Here is a 22,622-nt window from a genome sequence, read left to right as displayed (position 1 = left end):
TAGCACACAGTAAATTTAATATTTTACCCTTGAAATTCTGGTTCATACATTGAAGTGGATATTTTAATTCTCACAACGTACAAATTATGTAAACCAAATACAAACTCAGCTCGGAAGTATTCACAGTTACAAAGATGGCTCATTCTACTGTAACGATAAACTCAAGTCAGCAGCAGCATTTTGAGGGGTCTGACTCTGAGACATGTACATTTTTAAAACATGAGCCCACTTTCCAAACTGCAGGCGTGTAACAGAAAATAGGTAACATGTAGCAGAAGAGTCTAGACTAGCTGTAACAAACCAGAAAGAAATGCTGTTAATGGACAGTCTAGTTAGTCTTTGTTCACAGTATTTATAACTAGTTCAAGTCCTTTTTATATATATAACTAAATCTATATCTTCCTACTTAGATAGACAGATATAGATATATATATACACTCACTGGGCACTTTATTAGATACACCTTGCTAGTGCTGGGTTAGGCCTCATTTGGTCTTTAGATTCAACAAAGTGCTGGAAACATTTTGGGCCATACTGACGTGAGAGCATCACACAGCTGCTGCAGATTTGTTGGTTGCACATCCAATGATGCTAATCTTTTATTCCACTACATCAAAAGCTTCTCTACTGGAATGTGACCAGAGGGCATTTAAGTACAGTGAACTAATTGTTATGTTCAAGGAATCAGTTTGAGATGATTTCAGTTTTCTGACACGGCATGTTATTTTCTGGACACAGCCACCAGAAGATGGTCATAAAAGGATGGATGTCGTCAGTAGCAATATTCAGGTGGTAATTAAACAATGCGCAGTGTGCCAAAAAAAGCGTAAGACCACCATGACCAGGCTAAATTGTTGATATAATGGAGGAATGATTCATGTTTTTATCTTTCTTACTCCAAATTCTGATGCTACCATGTGAATCTCACAAAACTCATCAGATTAGGCAACATTTTGGCACGGCATGTGGTCTTCTGCTGAGGTATGATGCATACTTCAAGGCGTAACATCTGCGCATTCAGATATATGCTTTTTGGTTCTAATTAGTGGCTATTTGAGTTGCTGTTGCCTTCCTGTCAGCTCAAAGCAGTCTGACCAGTATCCTCTGACTTCTGGCATCAACAAGGCATTTTTACCTAGAGAACTGCTGCTCACTGGATATTTTCTTTGCTTTTCTTTTTCTCTGGACCATTCTCTGTAAATCTCAATAGATCAGCAGTTTTGGAAATACTCACACCAGCCCAACCCTAAAACCAATAACCATAGTCATTTGAATCTCCCTTCTTCCCCATTTTAATGCTCACTTTGAGCTTCAGAAGATTATCATCTATGTGTCTAAATGTACCGAACTGGCTAAATAGACTAACCAGTTGAACTTGTGTATCTAAAAGAGCGCCCAGTGAGTGTATGCTTTTTTTCTTCTTCATAGGCACACACATAAAGCTTTCAGATACCTGATTTCAACTATATAAGCAACAAGAATAAATCACTTCACTAAAAATAGAAAAATAACAGCCAAGTCAAACATCATTAAAATACAGGGAGCAGTTTGCGTTAACATTCCTCAGCACTGACAGCCAGAACATGCGGCGTGTATATTAGTAAGATGAGAAAAAAAAACTTCATAATGCCTCAAAACATATACAAAAAAGTAACCAACCAATCACAAATGAGTGTGTTTACATATATATATAAAAATAATCCATCCTCCCTTTGACTGCTCATATTTATCTTGTCAAATAAAAAAAGATGTTCTTTACAGAGCCAGGCCAGCTGTTACCCCCTGTTTTCACTTTCTATGCTTCTGCAGAGTATAGCTTCACATTTACTGTAGAAAAGTGGTATCCACATTCTCATCTCCTTCTTAGGAAGAACTCGTATAAGTGCATTTCCCTAAATGTCAAATGTCAATGGCAACTGATTCCTGTTCACATCTTTTTTGATGGGAAAGATTCCCCAGCCAAAGCTTGAGAACATTCCCATCATTGGAGAATTCCCAGTTGCATGAAAGGGGCTAATGTTAACTGGACTGTTGTCAGCCGACCTTACTAATTACAGTTACTGCATCCTGACTTTGAAATCATTTGACTACAAAAATTAAAAAACAACAACAACATTTTTTCCATATTTTATGACTAGGAGACAGCAAGGTGGTGCAGTGGTTTCCATTTTTGCCTCATAGAAAGAAGTTCCTTGGATTAAAGTCCACTGGCTACCTGGGCCCTTTCTGTATGAAGCTTGTATGTTCTCTCTGGATACTCCAGCTTACTCCCAGAGATATGTATGGGGTTAGGTTAATTGGTGATTTTAAACTTTCCATGAGTGTAAATGGTTAGACTGGTGACCTGTACTGGGTTTACCCTGTCTTTTTGTCCTATGACACAGCCGGAATAGGTTCCAACACTCGCCCTGGCAACTGGATAAGCACAAGGTGGATGCATGAATGTGTCTTTACATATAAATAAAACACAATAATGACATTTTTGATGAATAAATATTATGTACTTCCCTTTCGTGACACTAAATCGTTGACGAAATGTAAGGATCACACTCCACAGGACAGTAGGAGAAATCCACAAAGATAGAAGGGAGAAACTGTGAAAATGATGTTGTGAAATTATCTGAAGAATCACTGGGATGACGGATGTTGTTAGACTGCATCAATGAGTTAAAGCTGCTTTGAGAAAAAGGATGCTTGAGGGAACTGATTTCTGTTGTGTGAGAAGGTAAAACAGCGGAAGAAGATATACTGCTTAAGTCAGAGAAGGAAGCGGGGATCTGATGGTGCTGCAGAAAATGATGCAAGGTTTTCTGTTCATCCTTGGGCTGTGACTGAGATGGCTCGCTGGCTCCACCTAGCTGCAACTTAGCATCATTGACGTTAGCTGTCTGCCAGTCGTACTGGTCACAGGAGAGGTGCACAAGAGGCCCGGGAGTATTCTGGAGCGGTCTGGATAACATGACACTGGAGTAATCTGAGCAGCAGGGGGAAAGATCAGTTGCAGACCTTCTGGTTAATGTTTTCCCTGATCTACTAATGTCAAGTGGAGACCGGAGACTGGAATATGTTCGCAGATTACAGACACCCTGATAGCTGTGGTCCTGATCCAGGCTGGAGTTCTCCAGCTCACCAAGCACAATGACTTCAGAGTATTTGACTGCAGGCTTCTCCGGCAGCACAAGAGGATTCATACTCTGTGGGGGGAAAAAAGCAATGAAGTCAGACATGCTATCTCTATTCCAAGCTCTTTGCACTGCCACTGCTAAGCACCGTACTTTAGAATTTTAAAACAGAACGAACAAGAACTGTAAAAATGGCAAAAAAGCACAGACTGCTTTCTCTGTCTGAATTCTGAATTCACAAGTGACCGACCAGAGAGTTTATCAGCTTGGCTCCAATGACCCACTTTGGGAGACAGCCTCAAGTGGCCATCTGAGGAATTGCAGTTCTTGGCACTTTGCATTATGTGGCTTGGTTCCCACTGACAGTAGCCTTAAAATGGATCGACAACGGGTATTTTCACTTTCAACTAATTGGGCAGCATATTTTTTTTCTCATCAAACATTATTTAACACCCGTGATTTGCTTTACAGTATTTGCAGCCACAGATTGGTACAATAAAATCTGCCCTTTTGAATAGCGGTAAGCTCCATAGAACAAACAGAACAAATGTCAGGCTTTTGCAACTCAAACAATACATGAAAGAAGGATCAATTGATTATTGGTTTTATTGTGATTGGCTGAAAAAACCTGATTTACCTCCAAGGTAGTTTTAGGGGCCCAGTGGGACAAGCTACTGTTGGAAGGATCAGGGACATCTTTACACAGCTTCTCTTTCACACTAAACATCACAGAAAATATAAATAAATAAGTAAATAAAAAACGTAAAAATTCATCTCAAGGCTTTGCATGCAATAGCTATATGTTTGTATAAGATAGATATTTAAATGGATATCTTACATTCCATGCTGTGCTAGGCAGGCCATCAGTATCAGTGCCAATATCGTCAGCACGAGTGGAACAACCACATACATCACTACCGAGATGTCCTCAGAGCCTTCAAAAACACATAAAGTTGTTAAATATAAAGGTGTGTGTGTGTTTTATGCTTTCTTTTTTTTTTTACTTTTAAGGTTCATTTAAGTTTGTCCTCACGTATGTGCACATTAGCCATGGTCCCAGTTTCTCCGGCACCAGCCTCAGTATTGGCCAGCATGACGATGGCGTAGTTACCGGGTGACAGATTCTGCAGCGTGTAGCTGCGAGCGTGACCAGGCACAAAAACACCTAAATAAACATGAGAAGCTATAATTGGCAAAATGTGATAAGGCAGGCGATCCATCAAGTCATAACAAATGGAAGGAAAAACAAACATCAAGCCTTTTACCCCTTTTCTCTCGGTTAACTTCATCCTCAAAGGAAAACAAAGACAAGTCGGTCTAACCTTGCACTTCCAAAAGGATTGCTTTTAATAAAGCGGTGTTTAAAAAAAATGCATGATGTTTTTAATCTGTAGTTTTTCATCTATGCTTCACATATCCTTTTGCATCGTAGCATGTTTTTTATGAGTCTGAGGACATGAAGTGGCTCAGACTGCTGCATAGTAAAGGTTTAGTATTGTTAGTCGTGTTTCTGCTGTGTAAATTCGAGAGTGGCTGTTTCGTGATTATGGTAGTTTACAGTACTGTGAAAAAGTCTTACCCCTCATTTCTTTTTATTTTGCTACCAAAACGGGAAGCAGGTGCACCAATTTATTGAAACATATGCAAACAGACATGGAAATACAGTATCTATGTAAATGTTGAGGTCGGGGCTCTGGGGAAGCCACTATGAGGGGGGGGGTTTCTATCCAAGAATGTTTATATTGCACTGGCAGTGTGAGGTTTTTTTTTCTGAAGACACCTAATCAGATGCTTTCCAGGCAGATCAAAATCTGACTTTAAGTTTCTGTGTAATTTCATCAATCTCGTTGAGATTAGGCTAAAATACAGCCTCAACCCGTGACAGAGCCTCCTGTGTTTTACAGATGATTGTTGACACTCACTGTTATACCTCTCCTGAACTTCTTAATATGATTTGATGACCAGTTGAACCAAAACTAATACCGCTCATCTCCTGTAGATAGCATTTGGTTTTTTGGCCTGCCACATCTTCTTTTGTCCTTCCTTTGTCCAGCTGCCTCAAATGCCCAAGGACACACTGCACATCATGCCAGAATATGCAAAGGTTTCTCTCCCACTCTCCTTTTTCTGAGAATATGCAAAAGTTTCAGCTAATACCTCTTAGGAGATCACCTTGTTGGTGCAAAGAAATTATTTTATGACTGTGTTTTCTTTGGCATTTTTTTTTACATTCAAATAACGAAATGGGGAAAAAAGCATTAAATGGCTTGAGAAACAATACCAAAAAGAAATTAATATAAAAAAAACATAGGACCGAACTTAAAATTTGTAAAAAGCAGCCAATTTGCAGCCAAATATGGAGAACTATTGCTCAGGACCACGTTCTTTTTTTGTACAATGAAGTACTCATAAACTTCTGACTCATTTCTACAGGGATGAAGTTGTTAAAAATAACAAGTATAGGGTCTTTACAATATAAAGCACCTGTGAAGCTGGAGTCTGCCACAGCGGTGATTTGACTAAATGTCTGCATGCTAACGTGCTAATGGTGACAATAAAAACATCCCGATGTTTAGTAGGTTTAGTATTTGCACAAACCAAAGTAATGCAAAAATGATCACCCTGATGGTTGATATGCTGTTACATTTCACAACATTTTTTACTATTATAGTTTGGAAATGTCACTAAAAATGTGCCAAGTTCATGAAAAAGTCTGCCATTATCAGTAAATCTATGTTTGCCAAGTAGATGCTGGATGTTAAACTGAAACACAATTGCAGCTTGTTGGAGTGAAATGAAACAAAAATCAGATACTATGTAAGGCCATTTTCATCTTGTTGCTGATCACTTTTGTGCGGCTGTGTATAAAGTAAAGGTGTGTCTTCATATGTGTGTCAGGGACTCACTCCTTGCGGGCTGGTCTCTGGTTCTGTAGTACAGAGTGTAGTTACGGAGGAAACCACGAAGAAGCTCCACAGGTACAGGACTCCAGGTGAGCTCCACCATGCCGCCTGAGATCTGCTGCACTTTTACGTCAATACCAGCTGAGGGTGCTGTGCGGACAGAAACGAAAGCAGGCAGTGCGATGATGGCGATGATAACTAAACCACATGTTGTAAGAAAAAGGCTATACCCTTATTTCCCAACACCATCCAATCTGATTAAATTGTTTGCACCAGGAAACTGAGATGATATCATCTTGCCCACGAGTAGGTGACCTCCTTCCGTGACAGTGCGCAGCATTTCTATTCTTTTAAAGCTCTTTGAGTGTTCAGATAGAGTATAAGAACCAGTCCATTTACCCCTGTTCAGCATCTTGAGACAATGTCCCTCATTTTGACTGGCTCTGCAGAACATGCACTTTTCTAATGTCTGCCTTTTTATTATAATGAAATCAAGTTTTAGCCTATCTAATGTGAAGCCAATCAGTGAAAGTTGCAAATTACCATAAAGTCACAAGCTTTGCAGATTTTAATGAATCTGATGGAAACTCTATTTTCAGAAAAACAGAGTTTTTGTCCTTTTTGCTATTGTTATTTTTCTAATTTTGCACGAAGGGAAAATGTGAAATGAAGTGTGCATGCCATAAAATTGTAAGCCAAAGCTACATTCAAATATAACACATCTGCCTACATCCAAAAACTGTTTGCACATTGTTGTTGCTACGCATTTAGTTTGTTGGGGTCTAATCACCCTATCTATATGTAAAAATGGACTGGGAGATTTTTATTTATTTATTTTTAATGAAAAATATGCTGTGTTGAGCTCACTAGATCACTGTCATGACTTAATCAGCACCAACACAGATTCAGCCAACAAAAGCAAGAATTAAAACGGCAGCTAAAAGTGACTTGTTTGTGTTGCAATTAGCCTTACCATCCTTATCAGCAATGGCGTGATGATGGTTTTCATGACATACAACACGAAGTCATTGGCTTTCATAATGCACAGAGATTATAGTGCAACTCATCTTAAGCATCAATGCTGCCATTCAACTATTTATATATATTTCTACTATTCATTCATTGTCCACATGAATTGCACAATTTTGTAAAAGAGTCTACTTCAGTTGTTAGTTGGATTACTTTGAATATTAGGAACTAATTTGCAAGAACATTTTTAAGAGGTGGAGCTTGAGCCAACTTGAAATTCGCCCTTGTATCAGCGAAATTATTCGTTTAAAAAAAAGAAAAAGTTCATCTTTAACAGACGACCTTGAGAGTAGCAGTCACACGCACGATGGGGAAATTGTGAAGCATTGTGTATTTTATTTTTCTTACTGTATTTTTCACAGTAAGAAAAATACACAACCCTCAAAAGCCAAATAACAATCACATCGAGGTTGAAAGGCTACTTTAAAGCTCAGCATGAAACAACTGCAGTGTTGCACAGACTACATACTTCCTTGCCGTGTGTACGTGTAGAGCGTTGTGTTTTTCCCCGCTCCTCGTTCGCCATACACGGCTCTCACAGAAACAGCATAACGCTCCATTGGCTTTAATCCCTCTGAAAAGAGATCAAACGTGAAATACACTTTACTTCTCTGCTCTGTGTCTTCCTCATAAATCATCATCTTGATAAGTGGATATTAAGATTGATGGCGCCGCAGTTTTAAACAGGCAGAGTTGTATTTTACAGGATTACCTGTGATAACCAGCGATGTCTGGTAGCGATTCAGCTCTTCCCAGTATAGCGTGCTGCTATTTTTCTCTCTCACCGCAAACCACTCCACCACATAGCTGCTCACAGATGCATCAGTTAGAGCCACCCACCGAACCTCCAAGCTACTGTCGTTCAGAGGAGTTGCAGTAATGTGGCATGGGGATGGTGACTCTGTGGAGCGAGGAGGAACAAGATGACTACCACGGGATTTAAAAAACAATTGTTAGTGCATTAAAATTTTTTTCTGGCGTCTCTTGTTTGATATTGGTCCCTTATAATGTCATAAATTACCAAAAGTCAGATTAAACAATGGTGTCGGTAAATAATGGTGTATCTGCACCATTATTAGTACAGTTTGCTGTCTAATTTGTTCACAGGATTTCTTTTAGTGTAATACCTGCCCTTCCGCCAATGAAAGATCTCTTTATGACAGACAAATTAACTTTTAACAAATGCGGATGACAAATGCACCAAAAGGCTTTGAAAGGTTCAAAGACCTTCTTTGGGCCCTGTCATGCTTTGCTCCTCAAAAGAACTTTGTCTGCTGTTTCTTTTAAACATGGATAATAACACACTATTCAGTCTTTCCTTTATACTGTTTATATTGTGTCATGTTTATATTATATAAACTCTGTGTTTTTAAAAGTCCTATACAAATAGTTATTATTTTTATTATTATTATTTTGTAGTAAGAATCAGCCGCATGACATCTGGCGTGTCACGTTATTAAGTATTTTTGTTTCCTGAATTCAGGTTCAGGTCAGGCAGGCTGTTCCTCCCACTCACATCCTCCAGGTTACACTGTCAGTGTCCATATGGGCTCTGAAGTCCCCAAGTAGGACAAGTAAGTCTCCGGCTGTGGCACATTTCAGCACTCCAGTCAGGGACCTGAAGAAGGCAAGGTACTCTGCTCGACTGACCCAAAGGCGCAGGGAATCAACCTTCTCGTTTAGTGAGGAAAACCCCAACGTGCAGTCGTTGAACTATATATACCCACCAGAGTCCAACCCCTCTTTAGCAGACTGGTTCCTGAACCCAAGTTGTGGGTTGAAGTGAGCCCAACTATATCTAGCTGGTATCACTTGGCCTCAAGTACTAGGCTCAGGCTAAAGAGGGGACATTCCATCTATACAAGTCCAATTTCAGCAACTGAGAATCAGATTGTCAAGTCTTTGACAGCTGCCTAATCCCTTAGTTATACTTCAATAGGCTCAGGCTGCTCCAGTGATGCACTGAAGCCCCCCCTCCGTGTTTACGCACAACAATTGCATTAATTGTTGGCGATTGTTAAACTCTGTTGCTCTCTTCCAGAATGTGTCTTTTGTCCTCCCCTCTGCTCTCTTCTCTTTCCTCTCACCTAACCGGTCGCAGCAGGTGATCTTTACCCTGCAATACAATGCACCTTGAGGCAACTGTCATTGTGAATTTGCTCTATATAAATAAAAATTTCATTAGACTGAATTATGTGGTTGCCTCTTTTGAGTGAAACATGAATACTCTGGTCTACAACTTGGAAAGAATAGGGAAAAGAGAAATAATGGGTGGGGTGGCATTCCTAACTCGGGCATCTTTGTGTTACAGATAAAAATATGGACAGAGATCTTTTAACTACTCTGCAAAAACCTTTTGTGGGAGCCAACTGCCAAATGTCGTCATTATAAGTAGGAACCGCATTATTAGAAACATGTAGGATCCATGACATTTCCATGGCATGTCAATAAACATGTCACGTTTAATTGGAAAATTTGTCAGAGACCAATAATTAACAAGTTACTTTTAGTATAATCCTCAAAGGCAATGTATTAGAAGTGCATTTGGTCCACTGTGTGCAACTTCAGTGATTATCAGATAATGATAATAATGCAGAAAGTCATCTTTTACTAAACAGCGATGCCTACCTGTTTCAGAGGATCCATGCAGCAAAATCTTAGATTTTGGTGACACGCCGGCAGAGGTGGAGGCCGTCAGAGTGCAGAAGGAACGCCCAGCAGGAAGGAGCAAGCTACAGGATGTACTCAAATGGTGCAAATATTTGCAACTCCCATGATCACTCAAGATCGGAGTGCTTTCTGTCTGGCAAGTCACGTTGTAAAAGATAATTTTGCCATTGGCCAGAAAATGAGGTAAGGGCTAAAAACAGAAAGAGAAAGCAGTGACTCAAAGCGATGTAATATTACTGAGATTTTAATTAAGCAATCCTGTTATATAAACACAGATTTTTAAATTCTCTCTCCGTTTTCTCCGGCTGTCTCAGTCTTACTCTAAACCTGAATCAAACTTAAATGCAATAAACGAGTAAGTTTAGGGAGACATAAAAGAAATTAGAGACAGCGTAAGGGTGGAATGGTGATTAAAAACAAATTGAATCCCAAAGATTATTAAACGGTAAAGCTCAGAGTGATAGTCATAAGATATTAAACTAGCGAGCTCAAACTCCCATGCAATTCAACACACACACACATACCTTCCAAAGCAGAGAGACGAGTCTCCATCCATTCCTGTGATTTTGTTTCACTCGTCTCCAGAATACTGGTGCTGCAGATGGAGCTGATAGGCGAAAAGAGGGGAAAACATACAAAAATAATTTGAATGAGATCCACCAGAACATCGAGGGACACAGTGAACCTACCTGCTGGCAGTGAACAATTTCAGATTTGTCTTCTACAGCAGGGGTGCTTCCTGTTAAGGAATGATCTAGCTCTTTGCCATATGTGTCAGCAATTGCTGACACATAACAACACAGGTGGGAGACATGACGGATGTGATACTACAGTTTATTTGAACTGTGTCTATGATGTCTTTAACACATAGCTGTCTTCACTGTTATTTTTGCCACATAATCAAATCTAGTTCAGAAACAGAGCCTGGAAGCTGGCATAGACAGCGGTCCCAAGTATTCATTCTAGGTTATGGTACTGAGGGTTGGTTGGTTTATTTGAGTGGCAGCTGGTCCACCATTTACATGTTAGGTAGAGTCAAACATCTCAAAAAATGATTGCACGTCGCTGACCTGGAAATTGGTACTGAAAGACAAATATAAATAAATGAATAATAACCGTCTCTCTGCATCTTTGTTTTCTGACAGCTTCCCACTGTCCATAGAATAGACTAGAGCGTAAAAAAGCATATGAATGCATTTGAAATGAGGAACACACGAAAAGATTCTAGAAGGTTCATCTAGGTTTGTGTAGCTGGTCCACATTTGGTTTTTGGACTGACTGAGTGGGGTTGCTGTAGCTCATTCGGTAGAACAGGTCATGTACTAATCGAAAGGTTGGTGGTTTGATCCCTGGCTGGCAAGATACTAACCCCCACTAACCTCCATCCATCGGAGTGTGAATGGATAGAAAATGCATAGAAAAAGTGCTTTCTTGAATGGGTGCATGTTGTATAAAGCACTTTGAGTGCTCCAGGAGAGTAGAAAAGAGCAAGCTGTGCTGAGGAAGCACTGAATGGAAAACAAGCTCCTTCTGGAGTACAATCAGTTGTAAAGGAGAGAGATGAGGCAATATGATTAATTGATAAGGACATTTTTTTAAACGTATGCAACTGGGAAGAGAATATCCTTCCCAGTTTATATATATATATATATATATATATATATATATATATATATATACACATATATACATACATACAGGTGGTTTCATATATATATATATATATATATTATTTTTTTTTTATTTTTTTTTTCGTTGTGTCCTTGGGCAAGACACTTCACCTACCGCCTACTGGTGTTGGCCAGAGGGGCCGATGGCGCGATATGGCAGCCTCGCTTCTGTCAGTCTGCCCCAGGGCAGCTGTGGCTACAACTGTAGCTGCCTCCACCAGTGTGTGAATGTGAGAGTGAATGAATAGTGGAATTGTACAGCGCTTTCAGGGCCCCGCAAAGCGCTATATAAATGCAATCCATTATTATTATTATCATTATTATTATTATTATTATTATATGTAGGGATGGAGTTGTCGTGCTACCACAACCAAGATGAGTGGTTAATAGATGGAAAATAATTATTTAAAAGGGGTCTTTTCCTCCCCTTATGATTGTTTTTATAATCTTCCTTTAGTTATCATTATTACTAGGATTCAACAGTGGATTTAAGCAGAAGCATAGCAACCATTTCCTCTCACCATCTTCTGCTGTCCTTCCCTGAAGTGCTTTGCTCCACATGCTCCATGGACTTGCAGGGCCACGGTAACGGTGGCGAAGCCTGATGGTGTATTCTGTATCAGGTCTAAGGTGACAAACCAGGACAGAGTAGCCTTCCATTGTCACATTTCTGATCTGAAAATCAAGCTGTATAGCAAAAACAAAAAAGAATGAGGTTGTGAAGATGCAATACATACAGTCTGATGTTCTGTGAAACAATTTAATATCAGTAAATATTTAAAGTGACTTATTATGCTTTCCAACAAAGTCTTGTACTTTTTTTCCCTACGTTCTGCTACTTAAAAATGTAACATTCTAAACACAGAAGTGGTGCTGAAGAGGAAGAAAACAGGATGTGTGAAATTTTGGTTTCTGCAGGTGTGAAAATGAATGAACGTGTTATTTCTGCATGTGCATGCAGTTATAGTAGCGGCTCACCTGCTCAGTCGCTGTTTCAATTTGTGAATTCAGATTTCCCTGCTGGATTTCATTGTTAGACACAGGAAAGTCCGATGATACGCGGCTCCAAGTTACATTCAGACACTGAGGAGAACCACGAACTTCTGTTACGTTGTTCAGGATGGCTGGAGGCAGCATCACTGAGAAATATGGGAAGAGAGACGTGAGGCATGAGCGATGAGATGGGATAAGCAAAGGGAAAGCAAAACTACCGTACCTTCTGTCCTGCCGGGCTGACATCGAGGGTGCGATGAAAAGCTCTCGCTTCCACCGTGTGCTGTGACTGTGATGCAAAAGTCAATCCTTGAAGTTGAACCATTAAGTCCTATTGTGCAGGTGGTTTCATGCGTGGTGCAGGTGTATGTCTTTTTTGCAGACCTGTTGGCACTTTGACAGAAACAAACATGCACCTACAAGGTCAACGGAGCGCTACTACACGAAAAGAGAGTGATGTACCAAAAAAGGCATAAAACCACAAACCCACACAGAAACATGTTGTGTCAGGCTCAGGTTCAAATTCACAGTTTTGCATACATCTTGAACAGTAATATCAGCTATATATATATTTAAAAAAAAAAAACTAGAACAAAAAAAAACACAGAGGAAGTGGAAACTGTGTGTCTCCCACCATCGAAGCATATCAAATCTCCCATCAAAGCCTCACACGGATGTCATTTTCAAAGGTGATTACACACAAAAGGATTTGCATAGGCACAATGAATTACCATCAAACAACAACACCAGCTCCAACTTGCAAACCTGCCTGCGTGCCAAAGCACAACGGTGGACCACTGCTGAACGGAGACTTGGGTAATCTCATTGAAATGGATCATTCTGAATCCACCACAGGCACCGATAAACACTGCAGATTGCTAAATCAATGTTAAGTTGACAAGCAGCACACGCAACATCTCACTGAGAAGAAAAATGCAATGAAAAAAAAAAGCAACCCAAAACTGAGCCTGCCATGACAGATATCAAACTTACATCTAAGACAGTATCAGACAGTTTGCTTCCTGCTTAGCAGCAGCTGCAGAGAAATTTTTAAAGGACTTAAAGCCATTTCTCAAGTTGAATTTCACAGTCATTAAAACATTAAATTAAAGCCGTTTGTCAAACTCTTTCTAATAACGACCTCTCTTTAATAATAACAGTGATAAAGGATTTGGCACTGGTGACGCAAACTCATACAGAATGATTAGTAGCACAAATCTTTAACAAATTAAACCTGCAATAACTGATCTGTCTTTTCCACTCACAGACAGCGCACACAAGTGCTGAACGCACCGACAAGCGCAATTAGCAGTTATGGACAAGCTTTATCGCTTACTTGTAGATCTGTTACTGGTCTCCTGGCAAAAGTGCAACATTCACACTTGTATAAGTTTGCTTTTAGCTATACGTTTTTGTTTCTTTAACTGGCATTTTTTTCTTTGCAAACAGCTGCATGTTGTAGCCTGAAAGACAGGTAAGAGCAGTAAGCGTTCATCATAATAGTAAAATTATGAGTCAGTCTGTGAAACAATGACCTGAAACTTTCCCTTACAGCCCCGTAAAGCTGAGCAGAGCTCAGGTGTTAAGTCCCCTGGAGGTTAATGATAACATGCCTGATGTTTTCATGTTGTTATACTATGAATGTTTTGTTGCAGCGTAGAATAAAGATGCAAGATTAAAAAACTAAAAATACAAAAGGTTTTCCGTGTAGCCAAAAGCTGATACTTGTAAGGGTTTTTCATCTTTGCCACCCTTGCCCCAAAAGACATCAACAGCGAGTTCTTTTATTGAGAAAAGCTGTTTTTTTAGACATGGAAAATGATCAATTTCAAACATTTTTTTTTAAAAAGACACATCTTCAAAAATACTGAGTGGTACTTTGGACTTTTCATGGGGTTAGTGGACATTGTTAATCTACCAATGTTATACATCAAAAGGGAGAACTTGAGTGAATGAAAGAACAAGAAAAAAACAAATGGGAAACAAAAGACCTAGTCAACAGGGTGATGAATATGAAAAATGATGTAAATTATAGGCTGCAGGCATCAGATCTCCGAAGAACAACACTGAAGGTTTGTGTGTGATGGCCTTTCCAAAATTAAAATACTGTAGTATAACATTTTTCAAACGATTGTGTTAAACCTAACAACTGATTCTGATTAGATACTTTGATTAGGGTCTATAAAATCATGATCACAAAAATAGATTTTTACGTTGTTTCTTTTTCACTTTCCTTATCTACATATTATTCAAATGTCTTTGTCTTTCTTTTTATGTAAAAGAACATTTTGTCTCACCTAGATATCTTCTCAACCTGCAGAGTGTATTTCGTTGTTGGCGTGTCTCCGGGCTCCCAGTGGCAGGTGACATTAACTCGATGTATGAACACACAGCCGATTAGCCGAGGGGGTCGGGGGAAGGCCGTGGATGTTGTAATGCAAAACACTGGAAGAATTGAGAGTGGCTGGAGTTAATGACATGGAAAAGCACATGTTGCAGTTCATTGATAAGGATGAGTGTGGTTTTTAGTTTATTGTGTGGTGTAGGTGGGTAAAAGTGGATTTTAAAAAAAATTAACTAAAATAAGGACCTTTTATCTATGAGCCAGTCGTTGCATGTCAGCACTCGTGCCTTGCGGTACCTTTATTAAGCAGACTCATCCTTATTAGCAGGATTTATACTGATGCCAGTCTCTTTTGAAGTTTTGATTGATTATGTGTGCTCAAAAAAAATGAGGCTACACACATTTTAAGCATCAGCGCAACTGTTTTATCATCTCAGAGTGTGAACACAGTGCAGAGAAAGGCTTTCATGTGACTCAGGTATGCAAAACCTCCACTGCCCAAGTCTGACTCACTGTTTTCAAATTTGGGATGGTGAAAAAGAGATGATGAGAGGAATTAATTAGCTTTCAGCCATTTATAAGTTATTTTCCCTGAGGTTACAACAGTAGTTCAGGCAAGACGGAACAATATCCTTTCTTGGCTCCTACTGCCATAGCTTGTTTTGCCTGCTGGGTATACCTGTCGTAAGCCAATATAACCATACGCTGGTACAGGTGGACTGATTTCTTCAGAATGATGATAATGCTGACATTTGGGGACTTTTAGCTGTCTCAAAATCACCAATCTACTGCAAGATCAAAGCTAAAAAGAGGCAAAACTTTAAACCGATGATGCATAAATAGGGGATCTGGGGCTGAACTGCAGTTTCTGGCCTCAGGGTGTATACCGGGGATCCTTTGAATCCAGTGGGTTACACACTGGGGCCTGCATGGATCAGGCTAGTTCCAGTGTAGATGGTCGAGTGGACTGGGCCAAGGGGGAGACTGCAGAGAGATTCAACACTTTGGGCTCTTAGTTGTGTTTCCAAGCTGTTCCTCAGTTGTTTTTCTGGAGTGGCAGGATGCATTCCACTGCTGGGGGAGGACACTGCTGATAGGCAGAGCTCGTGTGATGGGTGTGCATTAGTTTTGGTCTTCACAGGCTGAAATAACAAAATGTTGTGCAGCACTGCATTCACTCACTTGTTGATAAGCTTGTCTGCTAATTGGTGTTATATGGTTATTATACAGTAGAATAACAAAACTGTGTGGTATAAAACCAAAAACAATAACCTGGGAGGAAAGTAGAGGGATGTGGTGTGACATGTTGTGGTTGTAACTTTCTCATGCTTGGTGAGATTCTGTCATTTAAATAACAAATTATTACCCGGTTCCACTAACGACACTTCCAGAAATACCAGCACATCCTCACATATTGTTTGAAAGCTTGCTCTGGATGATAACAAACAGCAGAAAGATAACAAAGTTAAACATTACCCAGGACGAGTCCAGCCCCCAGCAGCCAGGTCCACATCACAGCTGGACTCCGCTCCATGAAGACCAACTGCTTTTTCACCCACTCACTCCCATCATGCTACATGCAAATCAAGGACTCTTCAAGGACTCTGCACGCTGTTCCGCAAAATTGCTAAAAAGATTTGTGAAGTGTCAGCACAGGATGCCTGATAATGAATAGCTTTAGTGGTTAGATTACATCATTTCCATTGAATGCATTTCTGTAAGTTAAAAACTGTTTCACTACAACATTTTTTTACTGCTTTGAGTTCCTTGGCATTGCACCATAGGAAACGCACCAACCAATGTGACACATAGCAGTTTGTGCAAGTGACTTTCTAAAGTTTGTGAAAGCTTGCAAGTGGTGACTAGATCGACCACAATAAACAATTTGACATCTGACTTTTCCCCTTGACAGAAAACAAAGCTCCCCTCAGGGTGGGAGCTCTTACTCAGTGTGTTGGCGCACACCAATACAAAGCCACTCCAGATTTTTTGGTTATTTAAAGTCAGAATAGAAAACAGCATTTTAAAATGGATTATCATTATAGCCCATCTAATACATCTCTCACAATCTGATATATTGGTATCTGCATACATAGCAGCCTGAGTCAAGGGTCGTTGCAGTAAGCTGATACTGCTAACTAAACATCAAGCAAAGTAAGCAATGGCCCAGATGTTGTGCTTTAAAAACATTGTGAACTTTATACATTTATTAATGCACTAATATCAGAACTTTTATGTGCAAAAAGGTGCCAATCAGAATCGCCCATAACAAACTTCACTCTGAAATCTAAAGTTACATTTGTGCTAGATTCATAGTTTTCAGATTGAGGAGACAGTGACTGAGAGTTTTAGATGCAACTTGTTTTGGGTTCATAAAACAGTTTGATTATTTAATTTAATTATTTAAAGGAAGCTTAATTTCAGCTAAAGCACAGTGTGTAATATATAGAAGATTATAAACTATTCGCTGATTTACTGTGTTTAGTGCTTCTAAACACAGAAATGATGTAGCTTTCAAGTATTCCACCTTTGCACGAATAACATTAATAGACGTAAAATGCTTTAAATATATTGAAGAAAAAAAATCACGAAATTCTTAAGTCACACACTGGATCTTTATTAATCAAAACAAAATGATAAAACAAGTTCAGTAGAAATCAAAATAATCAAATCTTTGAAGGTTGGAAGTTAGTCAGAGTTAAACATTGCTCAAGTGTTCCTTTTTATTATTATTATTATTATTATTATGCATATAAACGAATCACTGAACTACAGGATGACCCCAATAATTTTTTTTTATTGGATCACTGTTACTCCAGTTTTTATTTGATGGGCTCTCGCGATCTGTTTCTATTGTAACTCAGCAGGTTCACAACAGGACAGTAACAGCTGGAGCACTTTGGCTTTCTGGTCATTCTTGATCACTTTCCACATTTATTTAATTTAATTTAAAATGCGTTATAGCGAAATGGTTACGATGCTTTTTGTTTTTCTTCTTTGTTTTTGACCAGCTGGTCAAAATAGATTTGGGTAAAACATCGCAACGAAGTGAACTCGAAATTTGCAAATAATGGGCGATTTTTTTTTTTCAAACTGAAAAAGCCGACTTCTCAACCAACTCACTAATAACGATGCGCGAAAGCACCAATGAGAGCTCAAGGAATAAAGCAACAATCACTTTTAATCACTCATTAAGAATTGTGGTAGCAGATTTTCTCGTCAACAAACCGCTAACGCTTGAGCAGCTTGACAGGTTGTTTTTCTGTTTGCTTACTGAAGCGTTAATCACGTTAAACAGCAGAACAAACATGCACTATGTGAGTTTCAACCAAAGTTGCAATTCATGAAACGAAACGAGCGGCTGCAAAATGTCAAAATCCGAACTCCTCTTACCGGATTATGCCCGAATGATACCCGTCTCGTAGAGTTCATCTACAGCGATTGCGCAAAATCTGCCGCTTGTCACCTCGAAGTAAACACACCAGTACCGCCCCACTCCGTGCCCAATGTGTGGCGTGCGGTTGCCTAACTGCGGATCGAGGTCCCCCCAAACGGTCACTTTTATATAGCCTACATGACATTTACACGTCACAAATAACTCATAACTTTTTCTATAACGAAAAAAAAAAAACAGGTTTCACTTTCCCGCATTCTATGTTGTGGCCAATTTACACAGAAACTACTCCAAAACCATTAGGCGCATCTGCACTATAATAATAACAATCGTTTCCTTTCAGCTATTACCTTTCTTAGCCTCGAAATTAGTCTGCAGTGTGTAAAACTGACGCATGGGGCTTGTGTTAACAATAACTATAAAAGCAATTAAGACGTGAAGGATGTACTACAGGATATGTGCTGCATAATATCACAAAGAAACTTCATCTGTGGGTAAGAATATCCCCCCAGTTGGTCTAATCAACCTGCAATTAAGCATGTTGTTCATCATTACCAAAGATGCACAACAATAGTCTTTAAAAAAGATATTTCACACACAAGCATGTTTTTAAGGAAAATAAGGAGAATAATTACACTTAACAGCAGCTTTATCCTGGCAAAAATTAGACGGGTAAAATCAGGAAATCTTCAGTTAATACAGTAAGTCCACAGTGGCAAATATCCAAGGGCTTAAACACTAAGATGTTGCAGTAGTCTTTTACTTATGTGCATAGCTATTCGCGCAGCAGAACAAATAACAAAGCTTAGTCATTATTTCACAAGGAAAACACTTCATCACGATTACAGTCTTCGGCAAGGAAAATGGAACAATCAACAGCTCTCTGGGGACCGGTGTTTGCCGTCACTGCTCTTACTCTGAGCTGCATTTGCGAGACAGAGGCAAACAGAGCTGTTGTATTCTGGGAGAGGGGCTGGCTGATCGGGCTCCCCGGCTGATCGTGTATGGGTCATATCCCTCATACAGAGCCTTCCTCTCTTTAGGACTGGACAGATCAAGAAGTCTTTGGCTGGTTATGTAGCTCTTTGCAGCTTTGGAAACGGACCAGCACACTGGGCGGTCTCCTTTGAACTCGGGGTGGTCATTCTTCGGAGCTAGGGCAACAAAGGTGATTGTGTCAACTAGCAGACAATACAATGCAAGTTTAAACACATGCAAAAAGTCTAGACAGCTTGAAGAAGAAAAAAAAAAAAAAGCAACTCAATTCTAAAAACAAATTTGTATTCAGACGAACCCCCACGGACAAGAAGTGGAGCTACTTCAGTAACCTAAAGAAGTCCAGTTGCCTTTATTTCAAGCTCTCTAGAGAACCTTTACCTGGGTGACTGAGAGCCTAGACAAGCAAAGAAGCAAGCAGGTGAAAATTGCATGGTGGAAAAAAATAGGCTTACTGGCGAGTAGCTCTATGTGTGGAGATGCTTTAGAGGGCAGGTGGATTACTTGTACATGTTTAGATTCGTGCCTGGATTTCTCCAGAACCTGCCTTCGCTTTGGCTGGGCGAGCTGGCAGATCCGTGAAGTGGCAACAGCTGTCTGTGTGCTTACCTGGAATCAAATTTGTAAATAAGCCTATTAAACACAAAGAAGAATGGTGTCAGTCAGGTATTTTTCATCCTGTCCATATGAAACATGGATTTATAGTCATGTCACACACTTTAAATTGAAATGTATCACACCACGCCTAATTAGATAAATTAAGTTGAAAGGATGTACAGGCAATCACACGTCTCAGGATTAGGGAAGTTATTAACTTTGATCATCCTAACCTTCCTTGAAGGGAAAGTCAAAGCCAACCACAAAACACCTGGACCTATTCATGCTTTCAGAATACAAAACCAGTAAAAAACACAAGATGGCTCTGTTGAAAGTTATAATATAATTATATAATATATTTTCAAGTTTTGGTGCTTTAAATACCGGACATTCTGGCCTAACTAACACAGTAGGCTGTGGAGTTTAAAAGACTTTGTGGCAGGTATGGTAAACTAGCAGTCATCTAACAATGCACCACATATTCGTTTTCTCTCAGGAAATAGTTTGTGTTACTCACAGGGACCGACAATGGGCAGGCGGGCTGCCAACCAGCTGCAGGCGCCCGAGGTTGAGCCAGATGACACACCCGTTTGGATGGGACGGCCTTAAGAGCCCATTCACTGACCTGCCATATGGGAGAAATTCTGAGGAAGGACATAAAGATGGAGAGAGCTTTAAAAAAAAAAAAAGGTCTTGCAGGTACAGTTTAGCTACTGCCTAATTTGACGTGTTTGTTTGTGACATGTGTAGTGGCAAGAAAATTACAATAAATAGGTTTTCTTGTTATGTCTCTAAAGGGAAGGCTTCAGAAGCTTCAGGCTTCATGAAGGTCTGCACTTTACTCTGCTGCAGATGTGCACACAGAAAATTCTGAGAGGTCTGATTGCAAACACTGATGATGAAAGTTTCATCACTTGAATCCAATCAAACAAGTTTCTTATCTTGGTTTACTGGATCTTGCTAATAATATTAGTACAACATAAGATCTTAATGGGGACAGGGTGACAAAGCTGTGGGAAAATCTAACATTAAAAACTTTTTTAAAAAAAAGGAACAAGAAACTAGAAAACTGACTCATATAGTACGTATAAGAGCACATAAATGTTTCTGAAAAAAACCCCCCCATAAAGTTATTAAGAAACTGCCCAAAATGGGTCGCGCATTTATTAGAAGTCTATTATATTTACGTGACTTGATTGTAGAACTTTCTACTTATGCACAAGTCCGACCAGCGGGGGGTTAACTCTGTTGAAAACAAAATAACAATTATGCATGGTGTTACAAAAAGGCAGCAAAGATCAAGTTTGCCAAGAGAAGAAAAAAGGAAACGATTGGTACACAGACCAATTTTAGTGGTTAATCCGCTCCTTTCTGGTGGAAGCTTATCCAGCCAGTAAACAGACCGACTGAAAAACAGAAAAGAGCCCATTTGTGAAAAAGAAGGCGACAAAGACAGAGAGCTTCGTTAAAGGGTGCGATTCAGACCTACCGGTCTGGATATCTTAGTCTGTTTGGTTTGGGTTGAGCCAACTGCTGTATCCGAGTCGCCATGGAAACACTTTATGCAACTGGGAGAACGCTTTGCTGCTAAAATGATTCAGTTGTAACAAAAGAGAGTTTCTCAATTACAACCACATACTTTTATATCTGAGACAGCACATTTGTCAGTAGTTCTGGTCGATCATTATCATAATGGTAGTCTCAGATGAAGCTGAAATGCTTGAGCGGCTTGGGATTCATAACTTTTAGTTGCCTAAAGATGACGATACAATGTCTGGATAAAAGCATTAGGATGATCGTTACTTTGGTATAGTTCTCCAGTGTTCTTGAAGGGTATTCAAAGCTCTTCTTTAGATGTTGGCTAACTTTTGCTCCATTTTCTATCAAGATGATCCTGCAATGCTTCAATAATGTTGATATAGTTTTTAATAATGTTTTTCTATCCAGGTACGCTTTTACTTCACTGACAGAGATCACTACCATCTTGAAAAATCAAGCTGTTGCCAATCACATGCTTTCCATGATAATGCATGATGGATCAAAGCCTGACAATACTTTCCTGTGTTCATAATTGAGTCGGTTCTTTTAAAGATCTCCAACAACGCTGGCTGAAATGGCGCCAAACAATGACAGCTCTACAGATGTTTTACTGATGCTGTAGACACTAACTGTTGCACCTCCCTGATGACCTTTACTGTACATACAGTTGATGCTGTCAGCTTAAAAATTCCAAACTCAGATTCTTTTCTCCTCGTTTCACTTCCTAAAAAAAATAACTTCTTGACATCTTTTCCACTAAGACCGTTTCTGATAGGTCATGAGTCAGATCTACGTCGACTTTTCCCTTTCTTTATTACTACAACTACTGCTTGAAATCACTTTTGAAAAACAACCGAAAGTCTGACAGTTTGGAAGCAAAACATAACGCATGAGGAATGACTAATGGCTTTTTCCAAGTAGTGTAACAAGCCTGATTAGTTGTCTAGGCAAAACGAGTTTTAATACCTATGTATAATTTTTGTCTGTAGCGTCCATTACAAAGCCAAGTGCATTATACCCTTCCAAAACTGCTTACACTATAAATAGAAACCAATTCACACAATTAGCTTTAACATATAACAGTACTTTTTCCAGTTACCTTAAAGCTATACTTACCTGTCCTGCAGCTGAGGTAGCAGCTTTCTGTGTTGACACCGAAACCTGCTGGTTGCTGTAGTAACAGGTGACAGTACACCTGCCTATGTTGAATGTGCTTGGCAAAGCGAGATCGTCTCCCACTTGCTGCTCGCATAAATTTCTCACTTTGTCATTGGCAGTGAACAGCTGCAATGTGAGATAAGACCTACATTTAACTTTAACTAGCATTCATACTTCCTTCATTCTTCAACTGCAAAAATACTAAAG

The 22,622-nt window shown here is 39.5% G+C and overlaps 2 protein-coding genes across 6 annotated transcripts; both read right to left on the bottom strand.

Moving 5' to 3' along the window:
* Positions 1-1,711: 1,711 nt before the first annotated feature.
* LOC113012098 (interleukin-31 receptor subunit alpha) lies at positions 1,712-18,498 on the bottom strand. Its single transcript, XM_026152079.1, has 15 exons — positions 18,125-18,498; positions 16,208-16,358; positions 14,685-14,832; positions 12,611-12,780; positions 12,373-12,533; positions 11,916-12,081; positions 10,249-10,331; positions 9,683-9,914; positions 7,767-7,955; positions 7,524-7,628; positions 6,029-6,175; positions 4,156-4,287; positions 3,961-4,057; positions 3,760-3,841; positions 1,712-3,194 (listed from the first exon to the last, which is right to left on the bottom strand). Exons 2-15 carry the CDS (start codon positions 16,263-16,265, stop codon positions 2,520-2,522), a joined length of 2,445 nt encoding a protein of 814 aa, XP_026007864.1. The 5' UTR covers positions 16,266-16,358; positions 18,125-18,498; the 3' UTR covers positions 1,712-2,519.
* spmap2 (sperm microtubule associated protein 2) lies at positions 17,467-22,622 on the bottom strand. Of its 5 annotated transcripts, none has more exons than XM_026152080.1 (6): positions 22,374-22,622; positions 21,208-21,305; positions 20,906-21,124; positions 20,236-20,362; positions 19,577-19,730; positions 18,870-19,279 (listed from the first exon to the last, which is right to left on the bottom strand). In XM_026152080.1, the coding sequence occupies exons 2-6, from the start codon at positions 21,267-21,269 to the stop codon at positions 19,038-19,040; spliced, it is 804 nt and encodes a 267-aa protein (XP_026007865.1). In that variant the 5' UTR covers positions 21,270-21,305; positions 22,374-22,622; the 3' UTR covers positions 18,870-19,037. The 5 variants fall into 5 exon arrangements, with proteins under 5 accessions (XP_026007866.1, XP_026007865.1, XP_026007868.1 ...); XM_026152083.1 differs by lacking the exon at positions 22,374-22,622 and having other exon boundaries at positions 20,906-20,963; positions 21,063-21,124; positions 21,208-22,367; XM_026152081.1 differs by lacking the exon at positions 22,374-22,622 and having other exon boundaries at positions 17,467-19,279; positions 21,208-22,367.

The sequence above is a fragment of the Astatotilapia calliptera genome, chromosome 19 (genome assembly GCF_900246225.1).
Source record: "Astatotilapia calliptera chromosome 19, fAstCal1.2, whole genome shotgun sequence".
NCBI classification, from domain to species: Eukaryota; Metazoa; Chordata; class Actinopteri; order Cichliformes; family Cichlidae; genus Astatotilapia; species Astatotilapia calliptera.
This window is presented reverse-complemented; position numbering and strand designations above follow the sequence as displayed.

Coding starts and splice junctions, on each gene's coding strand:
- LOC113012098 (XM_026152079.1), bottom strand. CDS start 16,265: ATGGAGCGGAGTCCAGCTGTGATGTGGACCTGGCTGCTGGGGGCTGGA. Junction 14,833..16,207: donor GGGGGCTGGACTCGTCCTGG/GTAATGTTTAAC, acceptor CAATTCTTCCAG/TGTTTTGCATTACAACATCC. Junction 10,332..11,915: donor GGGAAGGACAGCAGAAGATG/GTGAGAGGAAAT, acceptor TTCGCCTATCAG/CTCCATCTGCAGCACCAGTA.
- spmap2 (XM_026152080.1), bottom strand. CDS start 21,269: ATGGCGACTCGGATACAGCAGTTGGCTCAACCCAAACCAAACAGACTA. Junction 20,363..20,905: donor AAGTTCTACAATCAAGTCAC/GTAAATATAATA, acceptor GTCCTTCCTCAG/AATTTCTCCCATATGGCAGG. Junction 19,731..20,235: donor CCTGCCCATTGTCGGTCCCT/GTGAGTAACACA, acceptor ATTTGATTCCAG/GTAAGCACACAGACAGCTGT.